This window comes from Aedes aegypti, chromosome 2, assembly GCF_002204515.2.
Source record: "Aedes aegypti strain LVP_AGWG chromosome 2, AaegL5.0 Primary Assembly, whole genome shotgun sequence".
NCBI classification, from domain to species: domain Eukaryota; kingdom Metazoa; phylum Arthropoda; class Insecta; order Diptera; family Culicidae; genus Aedes; species Aedes aegypti.
In genome coordinates this window covers 97,245,963-97,271,324 of record NC_035108.1, presented here as the reverse complement: position 1 = coordinate 97,271,324, position 25,362 = coordinate 97,245,963, and the positions used below count along the sequence as shown (strand labels likewise).

General features: G+C 43.2%; 1 protein-coding gene across 14 annotated transcripts in view; it reads right to left on the bottom strand.

Moving 5' to 3' along the window:
- The window catches only part of LOC5571599 (protein encore), a 267,851-nt gene that overhangs the window by 26,702 nt on the left and 215,787 nt on the right, over nucleotides 1-25,362 (bottom strand). For 13 of the 14 annotated variants that reach the window (XM_021841628.1, XM_021841627.1, XM_021841617.1 and 10 more), the window contains 2 exons: nucleotides 17,816-19,390; nucleotides 17,650-17,757 (listed from right to left, as the gene is read on the bottom strand). In XM_021841628.1, coding sequence (XP_021697320.1) covers nucleotides 17,650-17,757; nucleotides 17,816-19,390 — 1,683 coding nt within the window. The remainder of the gene's footprint in view (nucleotides 1-17,649; nucleotides 17,758-17,815; nucleotides 19,391-25,362) is intronic. The other variant, XM_021841631.1, reaches the window with a different exon arrangement.

The following is a 25,362-nucleotide window of genomic DNA, read 5'->3' as shown; positions in this document are numbered from 1 at the left end:
AGCCTAACTTTCAACAACTGAAAGAGTAATGAAAATGAGATTAAATCCAGATACAACCTTCTGCAATTATGTTCATTAGGGTATCAACTAGTGTATTTGTCATTCTAGGCTTATTTGAACGCGAACAATTAGTATACGGAACGAAACAGTGACATAGGATCAATTTTCAATATACTCGAGACGAATATCCCATACAAACTTCAAATCGAATGCGCCAGCTGGTGGAGCAACCAATTGAGTTGAAATTTTGAGAGAGCGTTTTCCTTACCCTAAGGCTCATATCTAGGGGGTGCCCCGTTGAGTTTTACAACTTTTTTCTTTTAAGGGCCAGTCTAATGCTGACGGTTTACAACAAAAATAGTCGGGAAATAGGATTGATCTGCAGGCGCTTGGAGTCTTCGAGTGAAGAGATCTTCAACGGTGTGCATGAGAACAGTAAGTGGCGATGAAGAATGAACCACGAGCTCACTGAACCCTGCGGCGAACCCATTATACTGAAAGTGATTAAAGGTGGAAGGATATGCTGGAAAATATTTAAGGTGTTCTGGAAAATATTTCGATTACCGGCCTCAGCATTCTTCCGAGCCAATCAGCCAAATCCCCGTCCAGAAGAAGCACAACCCGCCACGATTGAGCTCGAATGCCGCCACTGAAGCCCCAACGAAATCCTTCCCGACTTGTCCTGCTTGCGAGAAGCAGAAACACTCGCAGTGACCACTTTGCTCGCAATTGTCGTTCGAAGAACAACTGCAGGCACTGCTCGAGACGACATCATCCGATGATTCACCCAGGACCTAGCGCTGAAATTGGACCTTCCAGTGTGGTAACCGCTGTTGTCGCAACCCCGATATCGGAAGTTGTTTCAGCTGCCAAGTCGTCCAAAACCAGCGTGCTCTTGACAACGGTCCCACCAACACAAGGATTCCAAGGATTGATAAGGATCCCAGCCCAACGCAATCAGCGAGCGACTGTTACTCCATCTTCCTCGCAAAGTTTTCAATGCCCCGATAGCAGGCGTCGATAGCACACTTACGAACGCAAAGCATGAAGTCCGAGCTGAAATACGTTCCCGAGCGGCGGACTTCAGTGAATCTTTGGAGTTTCTGGTACAGCGCAAACCAGTGACACACCCGCAGTGTCGTTCTCCACCACCCGATGGAGCATTCTCGAAAACTTCCCTCTTGCCGATCCCGACTTCAACACTGCTAGAAGAGTGGACATGAATATTGGAGCTGCTCATTTTTATTTGTTTCTCCTAGATGGAAGATTCCGTTTGCCCGAACAACAGGGTGTCGACTCAATTTTGAAAATAAAATTCCCTGACTTTCCCTGACCTTCCAGTCATTTTCCAGAAAAGTTCCAGACCACTGAGTTGGTTAATTTGAACCGAAATAAGTAAGATTTTTACAATAAGATACATTTTCGTTATGTTATAGGTCGTATGAATAAACTGATCAAAAGCTTTTACTAACACTATTACGAACATCCACCATACTTTTTTTGTTGGAAGAAAGCTATCATCAAATTTGGCTATTTCTTTTTCCAGGCTAAATTCTAGCCAATGCCATAGAACTTTCTTGGAGAATTGCTTCAAGGAATTTCACATAGATTGCTCAGAAATTCTTCTTGAAATTCTTAAGATATTTTTCCAGATATTCCTTCAATACTTCTCAATGAACTCTTGAAAGATTTCCTCCAGAAGCTCCTCATCTCAAAAGCATTCTGGAAATACCTAAATTTATTCAGGTATTTTCTTGTCAGCATTAATATTTGCAGAATATCAGCGATATGACACAAATATTAAAATGGCCAGGCCCACTGTGCAGACTTTGGGGTTGAAGATAATTGATAAAAATCAAGACGATCAGGTTATTCACGCATGAATAAAGTGATAGCCAAAATATTTTCAATTCAGAAAGGAAGAGACGGGGACAACCGTACCAACCAAGGTATCTAGAAGGGAGGTAGCCCAATGTGTCAGATTTCCCATTCCGCCATTTTGAAATGCCAAGTGACAGCTGGCGAGTTTGTTTTGGTTGTTTGGATATCAGATGCATGGCGTGGTATAGAATTACACCCACATCTGTGTGGTATACGCGGCAAAGTATCTGAATTTACTTCACTGTGTAATGCACTGATAGTAGAATGACTTAACTTACGAGATAAAGTTACAAGAATACAACCGTCTTCGTCAGACGGCGACACCGTGGCGCATCCTCTCTTTCATCGGTAGACCATCGGTGGTGGGTGGCTCTCACCCGCTGCACTATTCGAAATTTCCACATTTACATGCAATTTTAAACCAATTTTTCAAATAATCCGCTTTTCTTCGATACAAAACACCGGAACACTATATTAAAGACGAAAATTTGATTCGCGACAAAATGCTGGAGAAAATTTTCACTTCACTGTGTTTATGTTTGTTGGAATAAACATTCCCTAACAACCCCATAGAAACGGTTGAGTACACAAACCCGCCAGCTAGCCTACTCGCCAACTGTCACTTCCGCCTTCCCCGCAGCTAACCACACCGCGCACCCACTGACTGCTGAGATCGGTAAACCTGTCATTATAATAATCTTGGTACCAACCGTTTCGATTCAGGGTTAAAAGTAAAATAGTTGGGAGTGGCGTTGCTAAAAAAGTTAATGCACACTCCATTGTTGTTCTCCTGGGTTGGGACATAGGCATTTCTTCCTCATGTCCTGGCCCTAGAGCTTTGGCTTAAGCGCCTTTGCTCGCTCTCTGAAAGGGACCCTGACGAAAGGCGGAAACACGAAAGGCGGAATCACAAAAAGCGGATACTCAAAAGGCAGTGTAACAAAAGGCGGAAAATAACATAAGGCATAATCTAAAAAGGCGGAATTGTTCAAAAACGATTTTAAAATGCTTACTTAAGACGAATTCCATCCAGAATGAGTCGAAAAAAATAAAAATCGACCTCGATAGTCTTCGATTTGGATTAAATTTTGCACATGTTTTTGATATGATAGAATAAGCGTTCTCCATAGAAAATTTGATCATTTTGACTCAAGTGTAACTTTTGAAAATGGCCTATAATTTTTTGCACGTAACTTATTTGAAAAATTCTAACTCCGAAACTGTTGATTTTAGAGAAAAATGTTCTATGAAAAAGTTGTAGTGAACCTTTTGGACTATAAGAAAAAATATACACCGAAAAAAATATTTATTTATTTTCATAAAAAATTCAAAAATAAAACTTAAATTTTAAATTACACAAAAACCCCATTTTTAATATTTTTTAAATTTTCACCACAGAATCTTGGTAGTATACAGATGTTTGGGACAAAGTTTCATGATGGAGAAATTTTTAATAAAAAAGTTTTTCTAAGAACAACTTTTGGTCGATTTTCAAAATTTTGATTTTTTGTCAAAAGAAATACGTTCTGATGATACAGTAAGCATCTCGAAATGATTCTAAGCCATGATGATTATATGAATAATTTCTCTAGAAGTAGCCATTTTCGAATTATATCGAGTTTAATGCAAAAAAATATTATTTAAATATTAAAATAGGCCTTTTTTATTAGTTATTCGCGATCCTCCATCATGGAAAATAAGTAAGTGGAAAGAAATATGGTCTTCACTCTCGAAAACGTATTATTATTAATGGAGAAATGCGAATAACTTATGAAAATGGCCTATTTTAATATTTAAACAATATATTTTGCATTTAACTTGATATAATTCGAAAATGGCTACTTCTAGAGAAATTATTCATATAATCATTATGGCTTTGAATCATTTCAAATTGCTTACTGTGTCATCAAAACGTATTTATTTTGACAAAATATCAAAATTTTGAAAATCGACCAAAAGTTGTTCTTAGAAAAACTTTTTTATAAAAATTTCTCCATCTTGAAACTTTGTCCCAAACATCTGTATACTACCAAGATTCTATGGAGAAAATTTAAAAAAATATTAAAAATGGGGTTTTTGTGTAATTTAAAATTTAAGTTTTATTTTTGAATTTTTTATGAAAATAAATGAAATGTTTTTTCGGTGTATATTTTTTTCCTATAGTCCAAACGGTTCACTACAACTTCTTCATAGAACATTTTTCCCTAAAATCATTAGTTCCAGAGTTAGAATTTTTCAAATAAGTTGCATGCAAAAATTTATAGGCCATTTTCAAATGTTACACTTGAGTCAAAATGATCAAATTTCCATAGAAAACGCTTATTATATCATACCAAAAACATATGCAAAATTTAATCCAAATCGAAGATGGTCGAGTTCTGTGACTGACCGATTTGACATGGAATTCGTCTTAAGCTTCCAAACGATAATTAGACTGAGCTGTTTAGGTTCCTATTCATATCGACGTGTTCAAAATCTCTAAGCGAACTTAGAATTACTTTTGAAAAACGGTGTTTTTTGTTTTTCAATTTATATGTAGGTATTAGCCACTATAACCTTGGAGAAATATCTTCCCACACCAGGTCGATGTTAGGTGAAATATCCGTCGCCTGTTTCTATTTCTTTTATTTATTGTCGACTGTTTCAGCCTTAGGTTTGTGCTAAATTTTTGAGAAATCTAGCCAATTTTATTGCTTTTTCTTCTTGGCATTACGCCCCCACTGAGACATAGTCTGCTTCTCAGCTTGAGTTAAATGAGCACTTCCACCGTTATTACCTCAGAGCTTTCTTTGTCAAAGTTGTCATTTTCGCATTCTTATATCGTGTAATTCTACGTCACTAGCCCGAAAGACACTTGCCCGAATGATGGACATAGTCTATATTCTTTGGAAAAATATCTAATACATTATCAGTGATTTTTCCTTCTTTTAATCATCGGCTATTCTTTCTGAACATATCACCTTGAATATGTTTGGCGCCACGAGCAACTAAAGAGTCAGTTGAAATTGATTCTTCTTTGAAACATATACTGTTTTTTCACCTAATATTGCTGCTAGTGGTATTCAAGCTGCTCATATTCGTGTTAAGGTGAAGATGAATCGAAGCCAAACCTCGAATTTTCAGGAGCACAAATCTGAAAAACCAAACATCCGTTTGAGCTGAAAACTTAATCGATTGGTCACTAGCTGGTGGTGACCAATCGATTAAGTTTTCAGCTCAAGCGGGTATTCGGTTCTCCAGATTTGTGCTCTTGAAAATTTGAGGCTTGGCTTCGATTCATCTTCACCTTAATGTTATCGCACAGAAAAACAGACGTAACAGCTAGAACAATTACTCATTTGAAACTTTGTCTCGCAAATGTTCGCATTGGCTCATGGAAACATCGAGTCATGGAACAGAAATGCTTTGGAGAGCTGCACAGAATACAAAACTATTAAGTCATACTCTTTACTCTACTTTACTTGTGAAACTCAAATAAAATTTGTGAACATGTGACAGCATTCCTATCGTAGCATTACCATCCGGACAACTAGATCATTTTTTTACAAATTTGTTTAGTATGATATCATGAGTCGTTATAGAGTCATGGAACATCGACTCATGGAGGTTTCACTGTAAAAGCAAATCACAGAATCACATAAGGCTAATTTAAAATAGGTGGACTTTTTGAACCAGCAGAGCAAACGGTCGGCCGTTTGCTCTGCTGGTTCAAAAAGTCCGCCTAATTTAAATTAGCCTTATGTGATTCCGCCTTTCGCGATTCCGCCTTTTGTGTGTAGTCGCCTTTTGTTCCTCATGTCCTGGCCCTAGAGCTTTGGCTTAAGCGCCTTTGCTCGCTCTCTGAAATGAGTTCAAAATTTATTTTGCCCCTTCCCGTTATACAGAAATTGAAACTGTCTCCCATAAATTCAAACAAATGTGCAAAACCATTAATAATATAACAAATAAGTAAGTAGCTTCCACAATCTGAAGGCATTGGTGCAGCTAAAGAGGCCTTCTGATGAAGTTTAAACTGTAGCCCATGCAGCCATGAACCTTTCTTGATTATTTCGGTCACTTCTGTCGATAGCTTCGATACTAAATTCAAACTCTCTAACCGCGAGCCTTCGTAATCTTCAGAAAAGTCAGCTCCAAAATTCTGTCCATCCGCTCACTCGTAATTGAGGATGAGAAAACCAACTTCTAACGCTCATTGCGATAAACACTTCCAAACAAAGCAAATTTTTCGTTCACGATTTACTTCTATACACAAATTTGGGGATCATTTCCACAGATGGAGATCACTTTTTTACTCGAGAAACTCACTAATTTCACTACAACTTCATGCTTGTACGCAACCCGATTTTTCTTACGTTGATCAGCCGATTAAAAATTACCAGAGAACGAGCAAAATCCTGACAGAAAACGAAGAGCAGCCAATCCCGCGCACCGCTTGCTGCGATTCAAGCTCCTCATCTCCAAGATTCTCTAAAAATTGTTGGAGAAGTTCTTTCAGTCTTAAATATTTCTAAAAATAGCATTTGGATTTCCTATAACTATTTCAGGAATGCTTATAAAAATATTTTTCAGGATAACATTTTTTTTTTCAAATTGTTTTCATTTTTTTTCTTAGATCTATGATAATTCTTCACAATGATTCGTTACAGTTAATATTTTAGGATTTCGATATGAATTACTCCTAGTTTTTCTCCCCGAAAAAAATATCTAAATATTCTTAACAGAATGCATTCAGGGCTTGAACAATGCGCTGATTAGAAGGTTTCTAATGTTTCTCTTGTACTTGTCGTACCTTCAGCAATGCTCCGAGGAACTCTTCTAAGAATTCATCTACGAGTATATCTAAGTAATACCACAAATTGTCAATGGACCGATGCACGAGTTCACTATCTGACGTTTTAGCGGTGCCATGTTATTTACGTTACCATGGCAACGAGTGAATTCGGCACCGCTCAAACGTCAAACTAGTGAACTCGTGCATTGGTCCATAGCAGGGCTGGGCAAAAATCTGAAATTGTGAAACTCACGTCCATCGCTGCTGTAGGCAAAAAGCCTTGAAAATTGCAAAACACCCGTTGCTAAGGGCAACCCAAAATTACTGTAGAAAAATGTTCTATTTTCCGCTGCATTTACCGCATTAAAAGCCTTCACTAACGTTTTAGAAAATTCATGCACCCAACATAGGATACTTGATGAGATTCACGTTTTTGAACTACTGTACTGGGAAAGCCACGTGATTTTCGCGAAATTCAAGCCTACTACTATTACCATTCCCAGCACTGGTCAATAGATTATCAAGATTATTTCAAATGATATTCCTGAAATTTCTGCGTTTCAATGATTTTCTGGATTACTAAAAATGATCGAGGAACTTTGAGAATCATCTTCAGAATTTCTGGAGAATTTTCTGGGTCCTGGTTCCTTAGTCGAGTGGTTAGAGCCCAGGGCTGCAAAAGAAAAGCCATGCTGAAGGTGTATTGATTTAGCATGATCAATTACTTTGCAGACAATAAACTCGTTTGATGTTGTAGTATTGATATTTTTTCCCTGACCTCAAGTGAAATTCCCTGATTTTCCCTGACTTTCCAGGTCAAAAATAAATTCCCTGACATTCCCTGACTTTCCAGGTTTTTCCAGGTAGTCGACACCCTGGAACAAGATCCCTTGCTTGTTGAAAGCTGGATTGTATCCGGAAAGTTCGAAATTCCAGGAGAATCAGTCAGGCAACCCGCCGTAACTTGTCATGTGGCGACAGTTACTTCGTTATCTGAGCAGCCAGAGTGATTCTGGCGCATCGAAGAACTTCCTGGCCAGAATTAATCCGTAGATGAGCAGCATTGCGAGAACTTTTATCGCGACCCGACCGGTCGATACATCGTTCGGATGCCCAAACACCCTGAGCACGATCAAATGATAGGAGCATCGAAACCGTCTGCTATTCCTAGGCTGAAGTGGCTGGAGCTGAGATTATCGAAAGATGCCAACGTGAGGACCAAATATCATGATTTTCTCAGGGAGTATGCCACTCTGGGCCACATGTATCCTGTCCAGGAAGCTGAGGATGACAGTTTGAAAGCTTATTCATTTCCACACCACCCTGTGGTGGCGGATATTGAAAAGATGTACCGCCAAGTCTCGATGAATCCAGCAGATCGCCCACTTCAGAGAATACTGTGGCGTTTCGATACGTCACAACCCATCCAGACCAATGAGTTGGGCACGATAACCTATGGTCTCGCCCTCTCCTCTTTTCTCGCCACCCGAACGCTTCTACATCTCGTAGATGACGAAGGCAGCCCATTTCCGAAAGCGAGCACGGCCATCAAGAAGAATGTGTATGCGGACGATCTCATCTCTGGGGACAGGAGCATCGAGAAAACCATCCAACTTCGTGAAGAACTGATCAGCCTTCTACAGAAGGGTGGATTTCGTATCCGCAAGTGATGCTCAAATTCGTTTCCAGTATCGCTGATCTTCCTCCCGATTTACTCGGGACGCAATCATCACTGAAGTGCGATCCCGAAAAGAGCATCAAAACCCTCGGAATACTGTGGGAATCTGAGACTGATGTCTTTCGTTTCGACGTTGCTGTCATCGTGAGAGAAGGACCTCCGACCAAACGCATCATTCTCTCCGCCATAGCTCAACTTTACGACCCACTCGGCATAATATCTCCCGTCGTCGTACAGGCGAAAATAGTAATGCAGCACCTTTGGTTGATGGCGTTAGATTGGGACGATATAGTTACACCCGATCTTCAGCGCAAGTGGGCCGAATTCTGCAAACAACTACCCGGCCTTGCCAACTTTTGCATCGAACGATTTGCGTTTGACCCGGAAACGTTGCGGAGTTGCATTGCTTTGCCGATTCTTCTGAAGTTGCATACGGCGCATGCATATACACACAGTCCAAGGCCGCTGATGGATACGTTCAAGAGAGTCTCCTGGCATCGACATCCAAAGTGGCCCCCTTTGAAGCCACTCAGTATCCCGCCGCGTCTTGAGCTGTGCGCGGCAATCCTTGCCGCTCGCTTATTCGAAAAGACCGTTGGCTCCCTCGAAATAAAATTCTCGGAATGTGTTTTTCTTGTCTGACTCGAAAATCGTCCTTCAGTGGATGAAGTCCCCGTCGCGAACTTGGAAAACGTTTGTAGCGAACAGGATCGTTGAAATCCAAGCTACGACCTCTGGTTCTCATTGGCACCCGCAGGCATGATCTCTCGTGGAGTTTCCGTCGAAGAACTAATCAATGAACTTTGGAAATACGGTCCAACGTGGTTGCACGAAGATAAGTCAGACTGGCCCGCACAACGCCTTCCTGAAAACAAATTCACTGTTGAGGAGCCTGAACTGAACAAAAGTGTGATGCTAGCCAGCCAAACTCTTCTCTTCGAGAAATTCTCTTCGTAGCGGACTCTTCTCAACGTGATTGGATTCTGCTTCCAATTTTGTCACAATTCCCGTTGTAAAGAGCAGCGGAATTCTAGCCGAGTGCTCTCCGTGTCGGAGCTCCAAAAGGCAAAATTAGCGTTGGTGAAACCAAGGGTGGAGAGCGGCTGTCAACTGGGAGTAAAATTGAAAAGCCGCCAACCTAAGTCCAGAACCAGTTTTAAGGCTTAACGCGTAAGAGTAAAAATAATTATTCGCAAAATTACAGGTAATCAATGCGCTTGAAAGATATTGTTAGCAAGCAGTTATTTGTTACGTGCTACTGCAGTGCGCTGTTGGCAATTTAATCAGCAAATTCTGTTAAATTTCCAAAATGGATGTTTTCGAGAAAAATGATTACGCCTTAACCATTGTTTGGTCCTAATTTTGTATGGTTGTTTACTTTTTAGAACCAGCGACACGTTGGGGTAGCAGTAAAGAGTCGCCAGTTCCACCCTTGGGTGAAACTCGTCCAAGCTGAAGCGTTTCCTAACGATCTTCAGCGTTTGAAGATAGGATTCACTGAATCGAACAAATCGCTTCTCCGCTTGTTAAGCCCTTTCATGGACACTGAAGAACTGATCCGTGTTGGTGGCCGGTTGCAGATAGTAGGCACTTCCTATGACGTCAAGCATCAGAGCGTGATTCCCGGATTTCAGCCCTTCACCCGGCTTATTCTCCAACATTATCATCGCAAATACGTCCATGGTGGAATCGCGATGACTCTTTCGGTCGTCCGCGATGAGTTCTGGCCATTGAACGGCCGGAGAGCTGTCCGAAGTGCTATCCGGAATTGCTACGAGTGCAGCAGATCGAACCCTCAACCAATTCAGCAGCCAATCGGCCAACTGCCGATCCCCAGAGTTACAGCAGATGAAGCTTTTCTCTGTACCGGAGTTGATTACTGCGGTCCTGTATTCCTCAAGTCCGTTCATCGCAAAGCTGCTGCTCGAAAGTGCTACATCTGTGTCTTCATCTGCCTGAGTACGAAGGCAGTTCACCTAGAGCTCGTTAGTGGTTTGAGCACCGCCGCTTTCCCGATGGCTCTTAATCGATTCGTGTTGAGAAGAAACAGACCTCGAATATTTACGATAGTGGTACAAATTTCATTGGGGTAAAGAATGCCCTACACAAGCTGTACCAGATGCTCCAGCCCGGACCCGATATCAGCAACCAAATCAGCAAGCGTCTCACCGAAGATGGCATCCAGTGGCACCTGATCACGTCACGTGCCCCCAACTTTGGGGGCTTGTGGGAGGCCGCTGTAAAGGTTGCCAAGATTCACTTCGTTCGTCAGCTTTGATCATCGCTGCTGTCTTTCGAATAATTGACGACAGTGATAATAAAAATCGAAGGATGCATGAATTCTCGCCCGTTGCTATTGCTATCGAGTGACCCGAGCTATTTGGGTGCTCTCACTTCAGCACATTTCCTCGTGCGGAATATGATCCGCCCACTTCCGGAAGCCAACGTACATTCCTTGTTGTGCGCTTGAACAAGACAGTTCAGTCTTTGGCAGTCGTTTTTTTTTTGTTTTTTTTTCTCCCACCGCCCGTGTAGGGTTTTACGAGTGCTGTTTACCTCTGTAGTGCTGCAGACCGCGCACCGCGAAGGAAGCGAACCAGATTGGCAAGGGTCAACTGGTATCGTGCCACGAGAAGATATTGTCACCATCATCCCCCGGTGATTGGATCCCCCGTTTGCATCAGCAGCGAAAACGACGACACGTTTTTTTTCTGCCTACCTACGGTGTAGAAGACCAGCTGCTGTGCGGTTATCGAACGGGAACGGATAAGTATCTATTGTATACATCTATGAGTTGCTTTCGCATCTCCGAACAAATAGCGTTGAGTTCAAGGTTGTTTTTCGCTTCACTTCTGTCTCTCTCCCGGTGCAAGTTTTGCTCGTATAGGGGAGGCGTGTACAAAATAGCCCACTAATTGGTTAAGTTTTTTTTTTATTATTATTATTATTAGTATTTTTGTTTTTGCCCGTACAGGGGAAGTGTGTACAAAATAGTCCACTGATAGGTTATTTATTTTCTGCATATATTTTTTTTTGTTTTTTTCTTATTTGGTTGCGGTTGATTTTTATCCCGCATGGTCGAATCGGATGGAGGCGATACGCCTCCTAAAGATCTCGTTGCTCGAACGCGGTTTTATCAACCGTCTTCGGCTGGGCCTTGGGTTGTCTATTTCCGGCGCAAAAATAAGATTTTGAATGTGCTCTCGATCTCTAGAGAGCTGACGCGTAAATATCCTGGGACCGTTATTCACCAAGTGAAGCAATCCAAGCTGCGTGTAACTGCACCTAGTCACAAAGCAGCGAATGAGATTGCTCAGCATGAGGCTTTTACTGTGGAGTATTTTATCTACATACCTGCCAGAGAGGTCGAGGTGGAAGGGAAAATCATCGACGCGGGTCTGACATGCGAAGACATTAAGACTGGCAAAGGCGTTTTTGAGAACCGGTCCATTCCTGATGTGGCTGTAAACAATTACAATCAGTTTCCATGGAAGGAAATAAAAAAGTGTTTTCGCCGTCAGCCTCGTTTCGTGTAACTTTTCCTGGTTCCGTTCTGCCGAAATTTGTTTGCATTGATAATGTTTTTTACCCAGTGCGCCTTTACGTGCCCAAGGTATTCAATTGTACCAACTGCAAACAGCTTGGTCATAGTGCTAGCTTTTGCGACAACAAGCCCCGTTGTGGCAAATGCAACCAAGCTCATTTAGAAGATGTTTGCACACAGGAAGCTGAAAAATGCAGCTACTGTAGCAAGGATCTGCATGAATTGCAGAAATGCCCGGCATAGAAAAGGCGCATTCGAAATGAGAGTCGCTCAATTGTGAAGCGACCCAAGAAGACGTATGCGGAAATGGTGAAAGCTTTAAATCCGCCTGCAAAAGAGTCTTCATCAGCCATCCCAGTTGGTAACTCTTTTCAAGAGTTGTCTTCCGATGAAGCAAACGACGACGAAACCGATGGGGGAGATTCTTCGGAGGTACACGCACCCGCTAAAAGAAAGTCTCCATCTTCTCCGGGACTGCGCCGTAAGGTATTGAAATCTTCCCTCAGAAGTTTGCCTAATTCCAAAGGAGGTGGGGCAAATTTGAAAATCCCGAAGAAACAGGTCTTTCATACTTCCGTTCCGTGTTGCAGCCAAGATCTGCCGCCCCCGCCTCCACAGATAAAATACACTTCGAAAAGAAGCTCTAGACAAGAAAGCAAAAGAAATGCTACTGAAGTCTCTTGCTCTTCCTCGAAAACCCCCCGGGCTAAGCGAGGACTGATAACTTTTACGGCCCTTGTGGATCGCATATGTAATGCTCTCGGAGTTTCAGACTCATTCAGAGGCATACTCGACCTTTCCCCGCAATAGAAGAATATCTCAGGGAATTGACTATCTCGTGGCCCCTCCTTGCTTCGATCATATCTTTCGATGGCTAATTCATCAAGTGAGGTACAAGATATGATCACTGTGCTACAGTGGAACTGTCGTAGTCTAAAACCTAAATTAGACACATTTAAGATTTTGCTTCACAATTCCGATTGCGATATATTTGCACTTTGTGAAACATAGCTTTCTTCCGAAGATAATCTCAACTTCTACGATTTTAACATTAAACGCCAGGATCGATATGATAATTACGGGGGAGTACTTTTAAAGATCGAAAAGTGCCATTCATTCTACAGAATCCCCATCCCGACTCATCCAGGCATAGAAATCGTTGCTTGCCAAATAAACGTAAAGGGTAAAGATCTTTGCGTAGCTTCTGTCTATATTCCTCCAAGAGTTTCAATAAACCGCCGTCATCTTTAGAATGCTGTCTCCATGCTCTCATCTCCAGTTTTAATACTGGGTGATATGAACTCACATGGTACTGGATGGGGCGAATCTTATGACGATTATAGAGCGGCTATTTTCTATGACTTATGCGACTATTTCAACTTGAACATTTTGAACACAGGTGAAGTGATACGTATTTCATCCGACGGCAAAGAAAGTCGTCTTGACCTGTCTTTAGGATCAAGTTCACTATCATTCGATTGCATGTGGAAGGTTATCGATGATCCCCATGGTAGTGATCACTTGCCCATAATAACCTCTATCAGAACTAATTGTGAAAGGTCAGAACAGTCAATTCAGGTTCCTTTTGACCTCACTAGGAATATCGATTGGCAAAAAATTGCATCAACGGTAACTTTAGGTATCGAATCATTCAACACTCTCCCACCGTTGGATGAGTATCGATTCCTAACAGAATTGATTTATAAAAGTGCATCAGAATCCCAAAAGCAACGAGTACCAAGTGCATCCTTCAAAAGACGACCAGCCACACCTGGTTGGGATGATGAATGCACTCAGTTGTATCGAGAAAAATCTAATGCCTTTAAAGCTTTTCGTAGATATGGTACCTCAGAACTTTATTTATTACTCGAAGCTCGGAAAAACACTGAAGAATCTTATTAAAGCGAAGAAGCGTAGCTATTGGCGATGTTTCATCGCTGGCCTCTCACGAGAAACTTCAATGACGACGCTTTGGAGAGTGGCTCGCAACATGCGAAACCGCTCATCCTCAAATGAGAGTGACGAATACTCCAATCGTTGGATATTCAACTTCGCAAAAACGGTCTGTCCAGACTCAGTTCCAGCTCATCCGTCTTTTTGGGAAACTCCAAGAGAAGATTCTTTGGACAGACCATTCTCTATGCTGGAATTTTCTATGGCTCTTCTTTCATCAAACAACTCCTCTCCGCGACGCGATATGATTAAGTTCAATCTTCTTAAAAATCTCTCCGATATTGCTAAAAGACGGTTGCTTGACCTGTTCAACTCATTCATGGAACACAACATTGTTCCACCTGAATGGAGACAGGTCAAAGTAATAGCTGTTCAAAAGCCTGGGAAACCAGCGTCTGATCATAATTCATACCGCCCGATCGCTATGTTATCATGTTTAAGGAAATTGTTAGAAAAAATGATCCTATCACGACTCGATCACTGGGTCGAATCAAACAATATGCTTTCCAGTGCTCAATTTGGCTTTCGCAAGGGCAAAGGAACAAACAATTGTCTAGCGTTGCTTTCATCAGATATTCAACTAGCCTTTGCTGACAAGGAGTAATTGGCTTTGGGTTTCTTGGACATTAAGGGCGCTTTTGATTCAGTTTCCATAGAAGTATTGTCAGAAAGCCTGCACAATAGTGGACTACCTGGAATGTTGAATAATTTCTTGTACAATTTGTTGTCAGAAAAACACATGAGCCTCACTCTCGGTCAACTGACAACTTCCAGAATTAGCTATATGGGTCTTCCCCAAGGCTCATGTCTAAGTCCCTTGCTTTATAATTTTTATGTTAAAGATATTGACAACTGTTTGGAAGAACCATGCACGCTTAGACAACTTGCAGATGATGCTGTGGTCTCTATGAAGGGCCCGCGAGCAGAAATTCTGCAAAGACCATTGCAAAATTCCCTTGATAATCTATCCACTTGGGCTAGAAACTTAGGGAACTCAACTGGTTGTATTTTCTAGGAAGCGGAATCCTGCCCAACTAAAGCTTAAGCTTTTGGGAACAGATATCGTCTAGTCTTTGACTTCAAAATACCTTGGGGTCTGGTTTGATTCAAAAGGCACTTGGCAAACTCGTATTAGGCATTTGACGGAAAAATGTCAACAAAGGATCCAATTTCTACGAACAATTACCGGAACATGGTGGGGTGCTCACCCGGAAGACCTTATAAAACTCTATAAAACAACTATTTTATCTGTTCTAGAGTATGGCTCTTTCTGTTTTCTCTCAGCAGCAAACTGCCACCTGATTAAATTGGAACGAGTTCAATATCGTTGTTTGCGTATCGCCTTAGGGTGTATGCACTCGACACATAATGCGAGCCTAGAGGGCTCGGGGTTTTACCACTACAGAACCGATTCTGAGAGCTCTCGCTAAGAATAGTTATTAAGTGTGGAGTGAGCAACACACTCGTTATCGAAAATTTCGAAGAATTGCTCAAACTGAATGCTCAGTCAAAATTCATGAGAGTTTATCTCTACTACATGTCATCTGACATTAGCCTTCCATGTTATAACCCTCCACGTGTACGCTTCACCAATGACAGTTCCTCTGTTGAATATGATCTGTCCATGAAACAAGCTATTCATGGAATTCCAGATTAACTTCGATGTATTACTATCCCACGTATTTTTAACACTAAGTACCAGAATGTTGATTCCTACAGGAGATATTTCACTGACGGATCCCGTATAAATGGATCTACTGGCTTCGGTGTCTTCAATGAAAACTCTTCCGCCTTCCGAAAACTTCAGGAACCTTGCACGGTTTATGTTGCTGAGCTGGCAGCCATCAACTTCGCTTTGGGGATGATCTCAAACGTGCCCGCAGACCACTTCTTCATCTTCTCGGATAGCCTCAGTTCTATTGAGGCACTCCGATCGATGAAACCTGTAAAGCATGCATCTTACTTTCTTACAAAAATAAGAGAGCAGATGTGTGCACTGGTCGAAAGATCATATAAGATTACCTTTGTATGGGTCCCCTCACATTGCTTAATTTATGGCAATGAGAAGGCGGACTCTCTCGCAAAGGTGGGCGCTGAGGAAGGTGAGATTTATGATAGAAGAATTTCACACGATGATTTTTTTCATTTAGTACGTCAAAGTTCTCTTCACGGTTGGCAAAGCGATTGGCTAAATGGCCAACTGGGACGGTGGTTACATACCATAGTTCCTAGAGTTTCCTTGCGAGCCTGGTGGAAAGGTTTGGACGTAAGTCGAGATTTCATTCGCGTGATGTCAAGACTTATGTCCAACCATTACTCGCTAGATGCACATCTACACAGGATTAACCTCGCTCTGAGAAATATTTGTAATAGGTTCCGGTTATAATGACATCGATCACGTAGTTTGGCAGTGCCCGGATATGGACGCCTCCAGAGCGCAACTTTTGGATACCCTTGCGGCCCGGTAGACAACCCTATGTTCCAGTTAGAGATGTGTTGGGCACCCGCGATTTCATTTATATGGTCGCAATTTACGATTTCCTTCGCTTGTCTTGTATAAAAGTTTAATTCTCTTGTGTTCTCTTCTCCAGTTTTTTTTTCTCTCTGTGTTGTCCCTTTTGTGTTGGATTGAGGATCCTGGCCATCCGGCAGACGAATACCGGCAAGAAATTGGTACCAACGCCATGACACGATAATAGAGCTACCACGCTATACCTCCCGGATGAGCTGCAGAGAACCCTAAACCCAATCCTTACCATGTCCTTCCCTTTCAAAATTGTGACCATTAACCTCGAGTTGCCACGAGTACCCTGGCTCCATCCCATACTAACTTTGGTAATGAAAAAGTAAATAAATAGTAAATAGTACAAAAATGAACTTCGGCTCCGTAAAGCGTTACACGCATTTGAGCCCCAAATAAACGAACTAGTTAAAAAAAAAGAAGCCGACGTGCGGTACATACCCCTGAATCGCCTTAACCAAGCTCCAGAAATATGCCCAGAACTTTTGGTACAGATGGCGCAAAGAGTACTTAAAGCAATTGAATCAACAGAACCGCATCAACCCGAGGCGCTATCAAGTCAATGTTGGCGATATCGTCATCCTGAAAGATGAATCTCTCGCTCCTGCACGCTGGTCTTTAGCCCGCGTAGTTGAAACCCACCCAGGACCCGTGTAGCAACACTTCGTACACCCTCCGGAATTCTGAAGAGAGCTGTCTTCAAGATATGCCCTTTGGAGTGTGCCGCCCATTGTGCCACCTACTATTTGCCTCGCTCAATAGATGTATACGGAAAGTAAAAGTGGAGGCGAGTTATTATAAGCTGCCCGGAAAACGGGGACATGCATACTATGCGCTGCAGTCTCACATAAAAAGTACCGTGTACAAAATCCTTACAACACCGGAAGCCATGAGACCTGGTGCATGTTGGAGGATGACAGCAAACACTTGAAGTCTTTGAGCGACGAGTGCTTAGAACCATCTTTGGCAGTGTCCAGGAGAACGGTGAGTGACGGCATGAGCTCGTTCAAAATGGTTTCAGTAGGAAGGATATGCTGGGCTAGGCATGTTGTAAGATTGCCGAACAAAAACAAGTAAAAACGGTGTTTGCTTGTAATCCGGTCGTAATGAAAAGATTTTGGGGCCCAGAAAAACAGGTGGATTGATCAGATGCACCAGGACTTGGAGAGCACAGGACGAAGCCGAAGATGGAGAGAGGCAGCCATGAACCGAGTGAATTGGCGAAATATTGTTGGTGAGGTTTTATCAAGTTATTTGATGTAGAGCCAAATAAACAAATAATATATTGTTCAAAAGCTTACCACTGATTGTACTTTAAGCAGGCGATTGTTCTGAAGCTTAGGTCGACCGTTTGGCGGCTCGGGATTATCAGTTGACATCCACTGCCAGTGTTCTTCGGAGCTGCCATCCTAAAAAAGTATTCAGAATTTCATTTTAAGCTACTTACTGAACGCGATGTCGATGTACCATAAATGTCGAAATACGCACCTCGCGATTCTTGAAGATCCTCCTCTTGACCTTATCGTACTCCTCCTCCCGTTCCTCGAAGCTCTTCGCCTTCCTGTCCAGTATGCCCCGATCGGGACAGTGCAACATCCCGTACCGATACTCGTCGAAGCTGTGCGTGTCTCGCTTCAGTATCGACTTGCGTGGTTCCTCGGAGAAGCTCTCGTTGATCAGCGTCTTGAACCGGATTTCCGGTATCCGCGTAGCCGAAGTGACCTCGGCAATCACACTCTGCTGGGTGGCATCCACGTTGTGCTCCATGCCGAAGTACGCCGCCACCCGGTGGATCAACATCCGGTTGTAGGAAGACATTGGCGGGAACTTGATCTGGCTGCGGGTGCGATCCATAGCCAGGGCCAGCAGTTCCTTCTCGATCTTCATCAACATATTGCGGTCCTTGAAGTTTTTGTTGAGCGTCTCCTTGAAGAACTGTATCAGGTTTACGCCACTCTGGTCGGTAAACTGCTCGCACGAGTTGTCCCGTGAAAGAAAGCTCGTAGATCCTCCACCTCCCCCGCAACTACCGCCGATTGAACCACCGCCATCCATACTCGATGACGATCCACCGCTCATATTTTTAAGCCGCGGCTTATTGCCTTTGCCGGTGACGGGAATTCCATTCCCACCTCCTCCTCCCCCTCCTCCAGCTCCACCACCGCCACCGTTTCCTCCTGCAACGCGGTGCTTCTTATTGTTATGGGCGCTACTATTAAGATTACCATTAGAGCTACTATTATTTCTTATAAGGCTATCAGTAGGACTTTCACATTGTATATATCGATTTTCCTCATGTGAAAATTGTATATTAATCTGATTGTTAGAATCATTATTATTAGCACTAAAATTAACCTCACGTAAATTACGATTCTCATTATCACAATAGTTATTATTTGATGATACTGGCGACGATGATGACGTATTGTTGGGGATGATGGCAGGCGACGAAACGGCCAGACCGGACTTGACCGACTGATCCCCGCAGTCCAGCATCAGTGGCCCGGTCTGTTGTTTCAGTTCCTTCTGGTCTACCAGTTCGGCATTCTTGCCTTTGGCGCCCTGCCCTGGTTGATGGTCTTGTTTGTCTGATTCACTCTTAGAGTTACTACTGGTACTATTGTTGCTAGTCCTACCATTGCTATTCTTGCCGTTGCCATTGGGTCCAAAGGACGACTTGGGGGGCGTTAGCTTGGGAAAGTCTAGATCCAACTGGCTTTTGCCGCCCCGTTCGTCGCCCCCGTAGACAACGATATTTGGCGAATTGCTACAAGTCTGTTTGTTGCCGTAGTCATTGTTGTTGTTGTTGAACAGTCGAGATTCGGAAACTGGTGAGTGCGAGTTGCTGCTACTGATGCACGGTGGCTCGGACGAAGTCACGTTGATGGGGAGCATGTTTTGCTGCTGACTCGGAGAGCCATTACTGTTGTTGTTGTTGTTCAGCTGATCTGAGGGTGATCGCGGTGTGGGCGTTCGGGGAGGAGAGGTTGACTCACGCATGGCGTGACTTCGGGTTAAATGCTTGCCTTTTCCGCCAAGAGTCTGTAAGGGAGAAAAGAGAAAAAGGAGGTTGGTTTTAGTAGACGAAACATACAGAGGGGGATCGTCAAATGCAGTTCATGGCGGATTTCAACAACTTCTTTTTTTCCATCATCACCGATTAAAATTACTCACGAAGTTTACTGAGCATGAGCATGAGTATGATTGACCGATCGAAGTTGCTACACCGTTGCTGGAAGAATACCTAGTAGTAGTAGTATTCTAAATGTGTAACTAGTGTTGCTCTCATACAGTGATCCCTCCATGAGTCGATGTTCCATGACTCGATATCGACTCATAGAACCATACTGGAAACAAAATTTCATGGTTACTATGATGCTCCCTTCAAGAAGCTTTCCGAAGGATTGCTGTTCCATGACTCGATATTTCCATGAGTCGATGGTCCCTTCAATATCGACTCATGGAGGTTTCACTGTAATTGTAACAAACAATAACGGTGCCGGCTGCATCCGTTTGCAGCTCAATTCGGGGATGGGGAGGAAATGTTGACGTGTAAATTACTTTACGGAAGCCGTTGAGTCCTCTGCACTTCCACAAGATAACACTTTGAGTTTGGATATGGACAATGCACTACCCAAGTAACACCAAGCATTATAACATTGCACGTTTTCTACTGCATATCAACAATACTGATGCGACATTGCTTTTAATCGACAAATTACAAGAGCTGTCAAGCAAAAGAGCATTAACGCTACATTACAAATGTATCAATGCACTAATATTACTTTATGAACTGCTTGATTGCTTTATAAACATTTTTGCATTAGTTCGACTATATCAGGGCCCTTTTCCACTTTTAAACAACTTTAATGGTAGGCTTACGGCAATGCATCTGCTTCATATAAGCAATGATATAATGCTCCATGGTAACTTGGGTACTTGAGCTTTAGAATGAAACATTTTAGATGAAAACGGTCTTTTTTTTTTTTTGGCTTTACATCAATTATCTTGATAAAGCCTCGAAAGCCTCGCCAACAATATTTCGCCAATTCCTTCGGTTCATGGCCGCTTCGCTCCATCCTCGACTGTGACCCACGCTCTCCAGGTCCTGGTGTACCTGGTCAATCCACCAAGCTCGCTGCGCCCCACGCCTCCTTGTTCCGACCGGATTCGTGGCGAACACCATCTTTACAGGTTTGTTGTCCGGCATTCTTGCAACATGCCCTGCCCAGCGTATCCTTCCAGCTTTAGCTACCTTCACGATACTGGGTTCGCCGTAGAGTTGAGCGAGCTCGTGGTTCATCCTTCGCCGCCACACGCCGTTCTCCTGCACGCCGCTGAAGATCGTCCTTAGCACTCGGCGTTCGAAAACCCCAAGAGCTTGCAAGTCCTCCTCGAGCATAGTCCACGCCTCATGCCCATAGAGGACTACCGGTCTTATGAGCGTTTTGTACATCGTGCATTTGGTGCGGGGGTGAATCTTTCTTGACCGCAGTTTCTTCTGGAGCCCATAGTAGGCACGACTTCCGCTGATGATGCGCCTTCGTATTTCCCGACTAACATTGTTGTCAGCCGTCAACAAGGATCCGAGGTAGACGAACTCGTCCACCACCTCGAAGGTATCCCCGTCTATCGTAACACTGCTTCCTAGGCGGGCGCTGTCGCGCTCAGTTCCGCCAACCAGCATGTACTTTGTTTTCGACGCATTCACCATTAGCCCGACTCTTGTTGCTTCGCGTTTCAGGCGGGTGAACAAATCTGCCACCGTTTCAAATTTTCTCCCAATAATATCCATGTCGTCCGCGAAGCAAACAAATTGTCCGGATCTCGTGGAAATCGTGCCTCGACTGTTAAGTCCGGCTCTCCGCATGACACCTTCAAGCGCAATATTGAACAACAGGCACGAAAGTCCGTCGCCCTGTCGTAGTCCCAGCCGAGACTCGAACGAACTGGAGTGTTCGCCCGAGATCTTCACGCAGTTTTGCACACCGTCCATCGTTGCTCTGATCAATCTTGTGAGCTTCCCGGGAAAGCTGTTCTCGTCCATGATTTTCCATAGCTCTATGCGGTCGATACTATCGTATGCCGCCTTGAAATCGATGAACAAATGGTGCGTAGGGACCTGGTACTCACGGCATTTCTGGAGGATTTGCCGCACGGAAAAGATCTGGTCCGTTGTCGAGCGGCCGTCGATGAAACCTGCTTGATAACTTCCCACGAACTCGATTGCTATAGGTGATAGACGACGGAAGAGAATCTGGGATAGCACTTTATAGGCGGCGTTTAGGATGGTGATTGCACGATAATTTTCACACTCCAGTTTGTCGCCCTTTTTGTAGATAGGGCATATAACGCCTTGCTTCCACTCCTCCGGTAGCTGTTCCGTTTCCCAGATTCTGACTATCAGCCGATGCAGACAAGCGGCCAACCTGTCCGGGCCCATCTTGATGAGTTCGGCTCCGATACCATCCTTGTCAGCGGCTTTGTTGTTCTTGAGCTGTTGAATGGCATCCTAAACTTCCCCCATCGTGGGAGCTGGTTGATTTCCGCTGTCCGCTGTGCTGACGTAGCCATCGCCTTCGCTGTCCTGACCTTCTGTGCCTGTGTTCTCTGCGCCATTCAGGTGTTCATCGTAGTGCAGCTTCCACCTTTCGATCATTTCGCGTCCGTCCGTCAAGATGCTCCCATCCTTATCCCGGCACATCTCAGCTCGCGGCACAAAGCCTTTGCGGGATGTGTTGAGCTTCTGATAGAACTTCCGCGTTTCTTGAGAACGGTACAGCAACTCCATCTCTTGGCATTCCACTTCTTCCAGGCGGCGCTTTTTGTCCCGGAATAGGCGGGTTTGCTGTTTCCGCTTCAGTCTGTATCGTTTCACGTTTTGCCGCGTACCATGCTGCAGCATTCCACATATCCGACAACGCTTTCGGCAGCGTCGTTAATGGCTGCTTTGACTGTCCTCCAGCAGTCCTCAAGAGGGGCCCTATCGAGCTCGCCCTCATACGGCAACGCTGCCTCAAGATGCTGCGCGTACGCATTGGCGATATCCGGTTGTTTCAGCCGCTCGAGATTGTACCGGGGCGGGCGTCGGTACCGTACATTGTTGATGACGGATAGTTTTGGGCGCAGTTTTACCATCACCAGGTAGTGGTCGGAGTCAATGTTGGCGCCACGATAGGTTCTGACGTCAGTTATGTCGGAGAAGTGCCGTCCATCGATCAAAACGTGGTCGATTTGCGATTCTGTCTGCTGAGGTGATCTCCAGGTGTACCGATACGGGAGGCTGTGCTGGAAATAGGTGCTACGAATGGCCATGTTCTTGGAGGCGGCAAAATCTATCAGTCGTAGGCCGTTCTCGTTCGTCAGCCGGTGGGCGCTGAACTTTCCAATCGTCGGTCTGAACTCCTCCTCCTGATCAACCTGAGCGTTCAAATCTCCTATGATGATCTTGACGTCGTGGCTTGGGCAGCGGTCGTACTCGCGTTCGAGCTGCGCGTAAAATGCGTCCTTGTCATCATCAGTGCTTCCGGAGTGTGGGCTATGCACGTTGATTATGCTTAAGTCAAAGAATCGGCTTTTGATTCTTAACTTGCACATTCGTTCATTGATCGGCCACCACCCGATCACGCGCCTTTGCATATCACCCATCACTATGAAAGCTGTTCCCAGCTCGCGTGTGTTGCCGCAGCTCTGGTAGATGGTATGATTACCTCTAAACGTTCGCACCAATGCTCCTGTCCAGCACACCTCCTGCAGCGCTACGATGTCGAAACCGCGGGTCTTCAGTACATCGGAGAGTATGCGAGTACTTCCAATGAAGTTGAGAGATTTGCAGTTCCACGTACCGAGTTTCCAATCGCTAGTCCATTTTCGTCGCTGTGGTCTTTGCCGATTGTTCCGGTCCGTATTCTCTCGTTGACGTTCCTGTGCTGGTGTATTTTTACGGTTGGCTTGCAGGGCCTGACACCAACCCCCTAGATTTCCGGAGGACCATTCCCCCTAAATGTTCGGAGGGCCAGTTTAGCTTAGAGTCCTTCTCTGGCACTTGGACGATGATCAGCCGCCCCTCACATGGGGAACAGACGCTGTTGTAAGCCGCTCCTAACGTGGAGTACAGACGCTACAGGTTTGCAAAAGCAAACCCCCCCTTCCCTGTCAGCATACGACCAAAGTTCCCACCGGGGGTTGGTTACCCGATCTTCCCCAAGGTTACTCGTACCCCGGCCAGTACCACGAGGAGGTAGGGATAGGAGTTGCTGGGCAAGAGGCTAAGGACCGCACAAAGGGGTCTATTTTATTCCTGCAGGTACGCGAGGTACCAATGGTACGCCATGCCCAGCCATTTACCGCGCCAAAACGGTCTTCTACAAAGTTGTTTGTATTAGTTAAGCCCTTTGTTTGGTGTTATTGAAAATTAGGGTGGACCACATTTTCATAGAAATTGTGTAACTAACTTTCTTATTTGTAAAAATTATACTATTCATGCTTCAGCAAAGTTGAAGATTATTCAATTTCAAGCAACTTTGCCGTAAAAGGTTTTTTGTATCTCTTAAATTGACCGATTTAGCGCTTTTTTCCTACGATGACCTGGGGTGGTCCAAACAAAACTGGTTTTCTGGCTCTAGAGTTTTCAATTCAAATATCTCATCAAAGTAGTCTATGAAACACTTTTAGAGCTTTGAAAAACGCGTAATTTGGTGAGTGAAGAAACTCGCTATGTCCTTTCGTTTGGGAGTTATTGTTGTTTTCTCTCAAAAACATGCCATTGATTGTGAATATCTCTGCAAATATAAAAATATGTTTTGACAAATATAAAAAATATATTTTGACGGCATTCAAAAGACAAAATAAAACTGTATATAAAATCAAAAAATTACAGATGTGTTATTTTTGTAACTGCAATAAAATGCCTTAAAGAACACAGGTTTTCTTCCACAAAAACTTCAATAACTTTTGAACTAAAATATATATCAACAATCTTTTCACATGAAAATTTGCTTTTAGTTTAGTTCTAAAAGTCTTTCATAGACGACTTTGACGAGAAAATAATATTAAAAAAAAACTAGAGTTGAAAAACTTATTTTTGTTGGACCACCCTGCGATGATTAGGCAAAAATGCTTCAGATCAGTACTTCCCAAACCGTGCACTAATTTTCGATGACACGCTTTCAAATTTATCATTTGTTGAATGTCCAATCCAACTTTCTATTTGAGTTTTTAAAACTGGAGCTTCTCTTTAATTTTTTTTCTTATCTCATTCCTCTGCTTGCACTATTAAAAAGTTTCAACAAATCTAAAGTACAGTTTAAAAAAATGTAAGAGCATCAATGAACAATAAAAAATATAAAAAAAATGAATGTGATGTGCAGGATAATTTTCAAGAAAATTGTCAATCGTTCACAATAAAAGAAACAGGAGAGTTTGGAGTGTGTGCATTGATTGTAATTACATAGTAAAAGTACATTTTTATCGCTTGTGAGTATTGATGTAGAATACTCACTTTTTAGAACAAAAGTTTCACGAGTTCACATTTTATACGCAACAGCATATTTGTATGAGTAGATTTTGGAATAAATTAGATTAGGGTAAGGGTTCCCTTAGTTGTGGGTGTTCCTATAGTTGCGGTAGTGCCGTTTTCACTGATTTTATTGTATTAGTCACAGAACTGACATTGCCAATCGACGTATTGGTATGTTGATACACGGAATAGTTGAAAAGAGCGTTCAAATTGCTTTGAAACTGATGAAATATCACTAAATTTGCTAAAACTGTTCTTGCTTGTACCAATAGTTGCGGTAAAGTGTTCCTATAGTGGAGGATCCCATAAGAAAACAACGGATACCGCAACTATAGGAACACAAATTAAAAATATACCGCAACTAAAGGAACAGTGCACTAATAGTGGAGGTATTATTTTTCACTGACATGCCGTGGATTACTGCGATGAAATATTTTTTTCTCATTAAGTCAATGGTCGTTGCTTCCCGTTACAACATTAACATGTACATTAATTG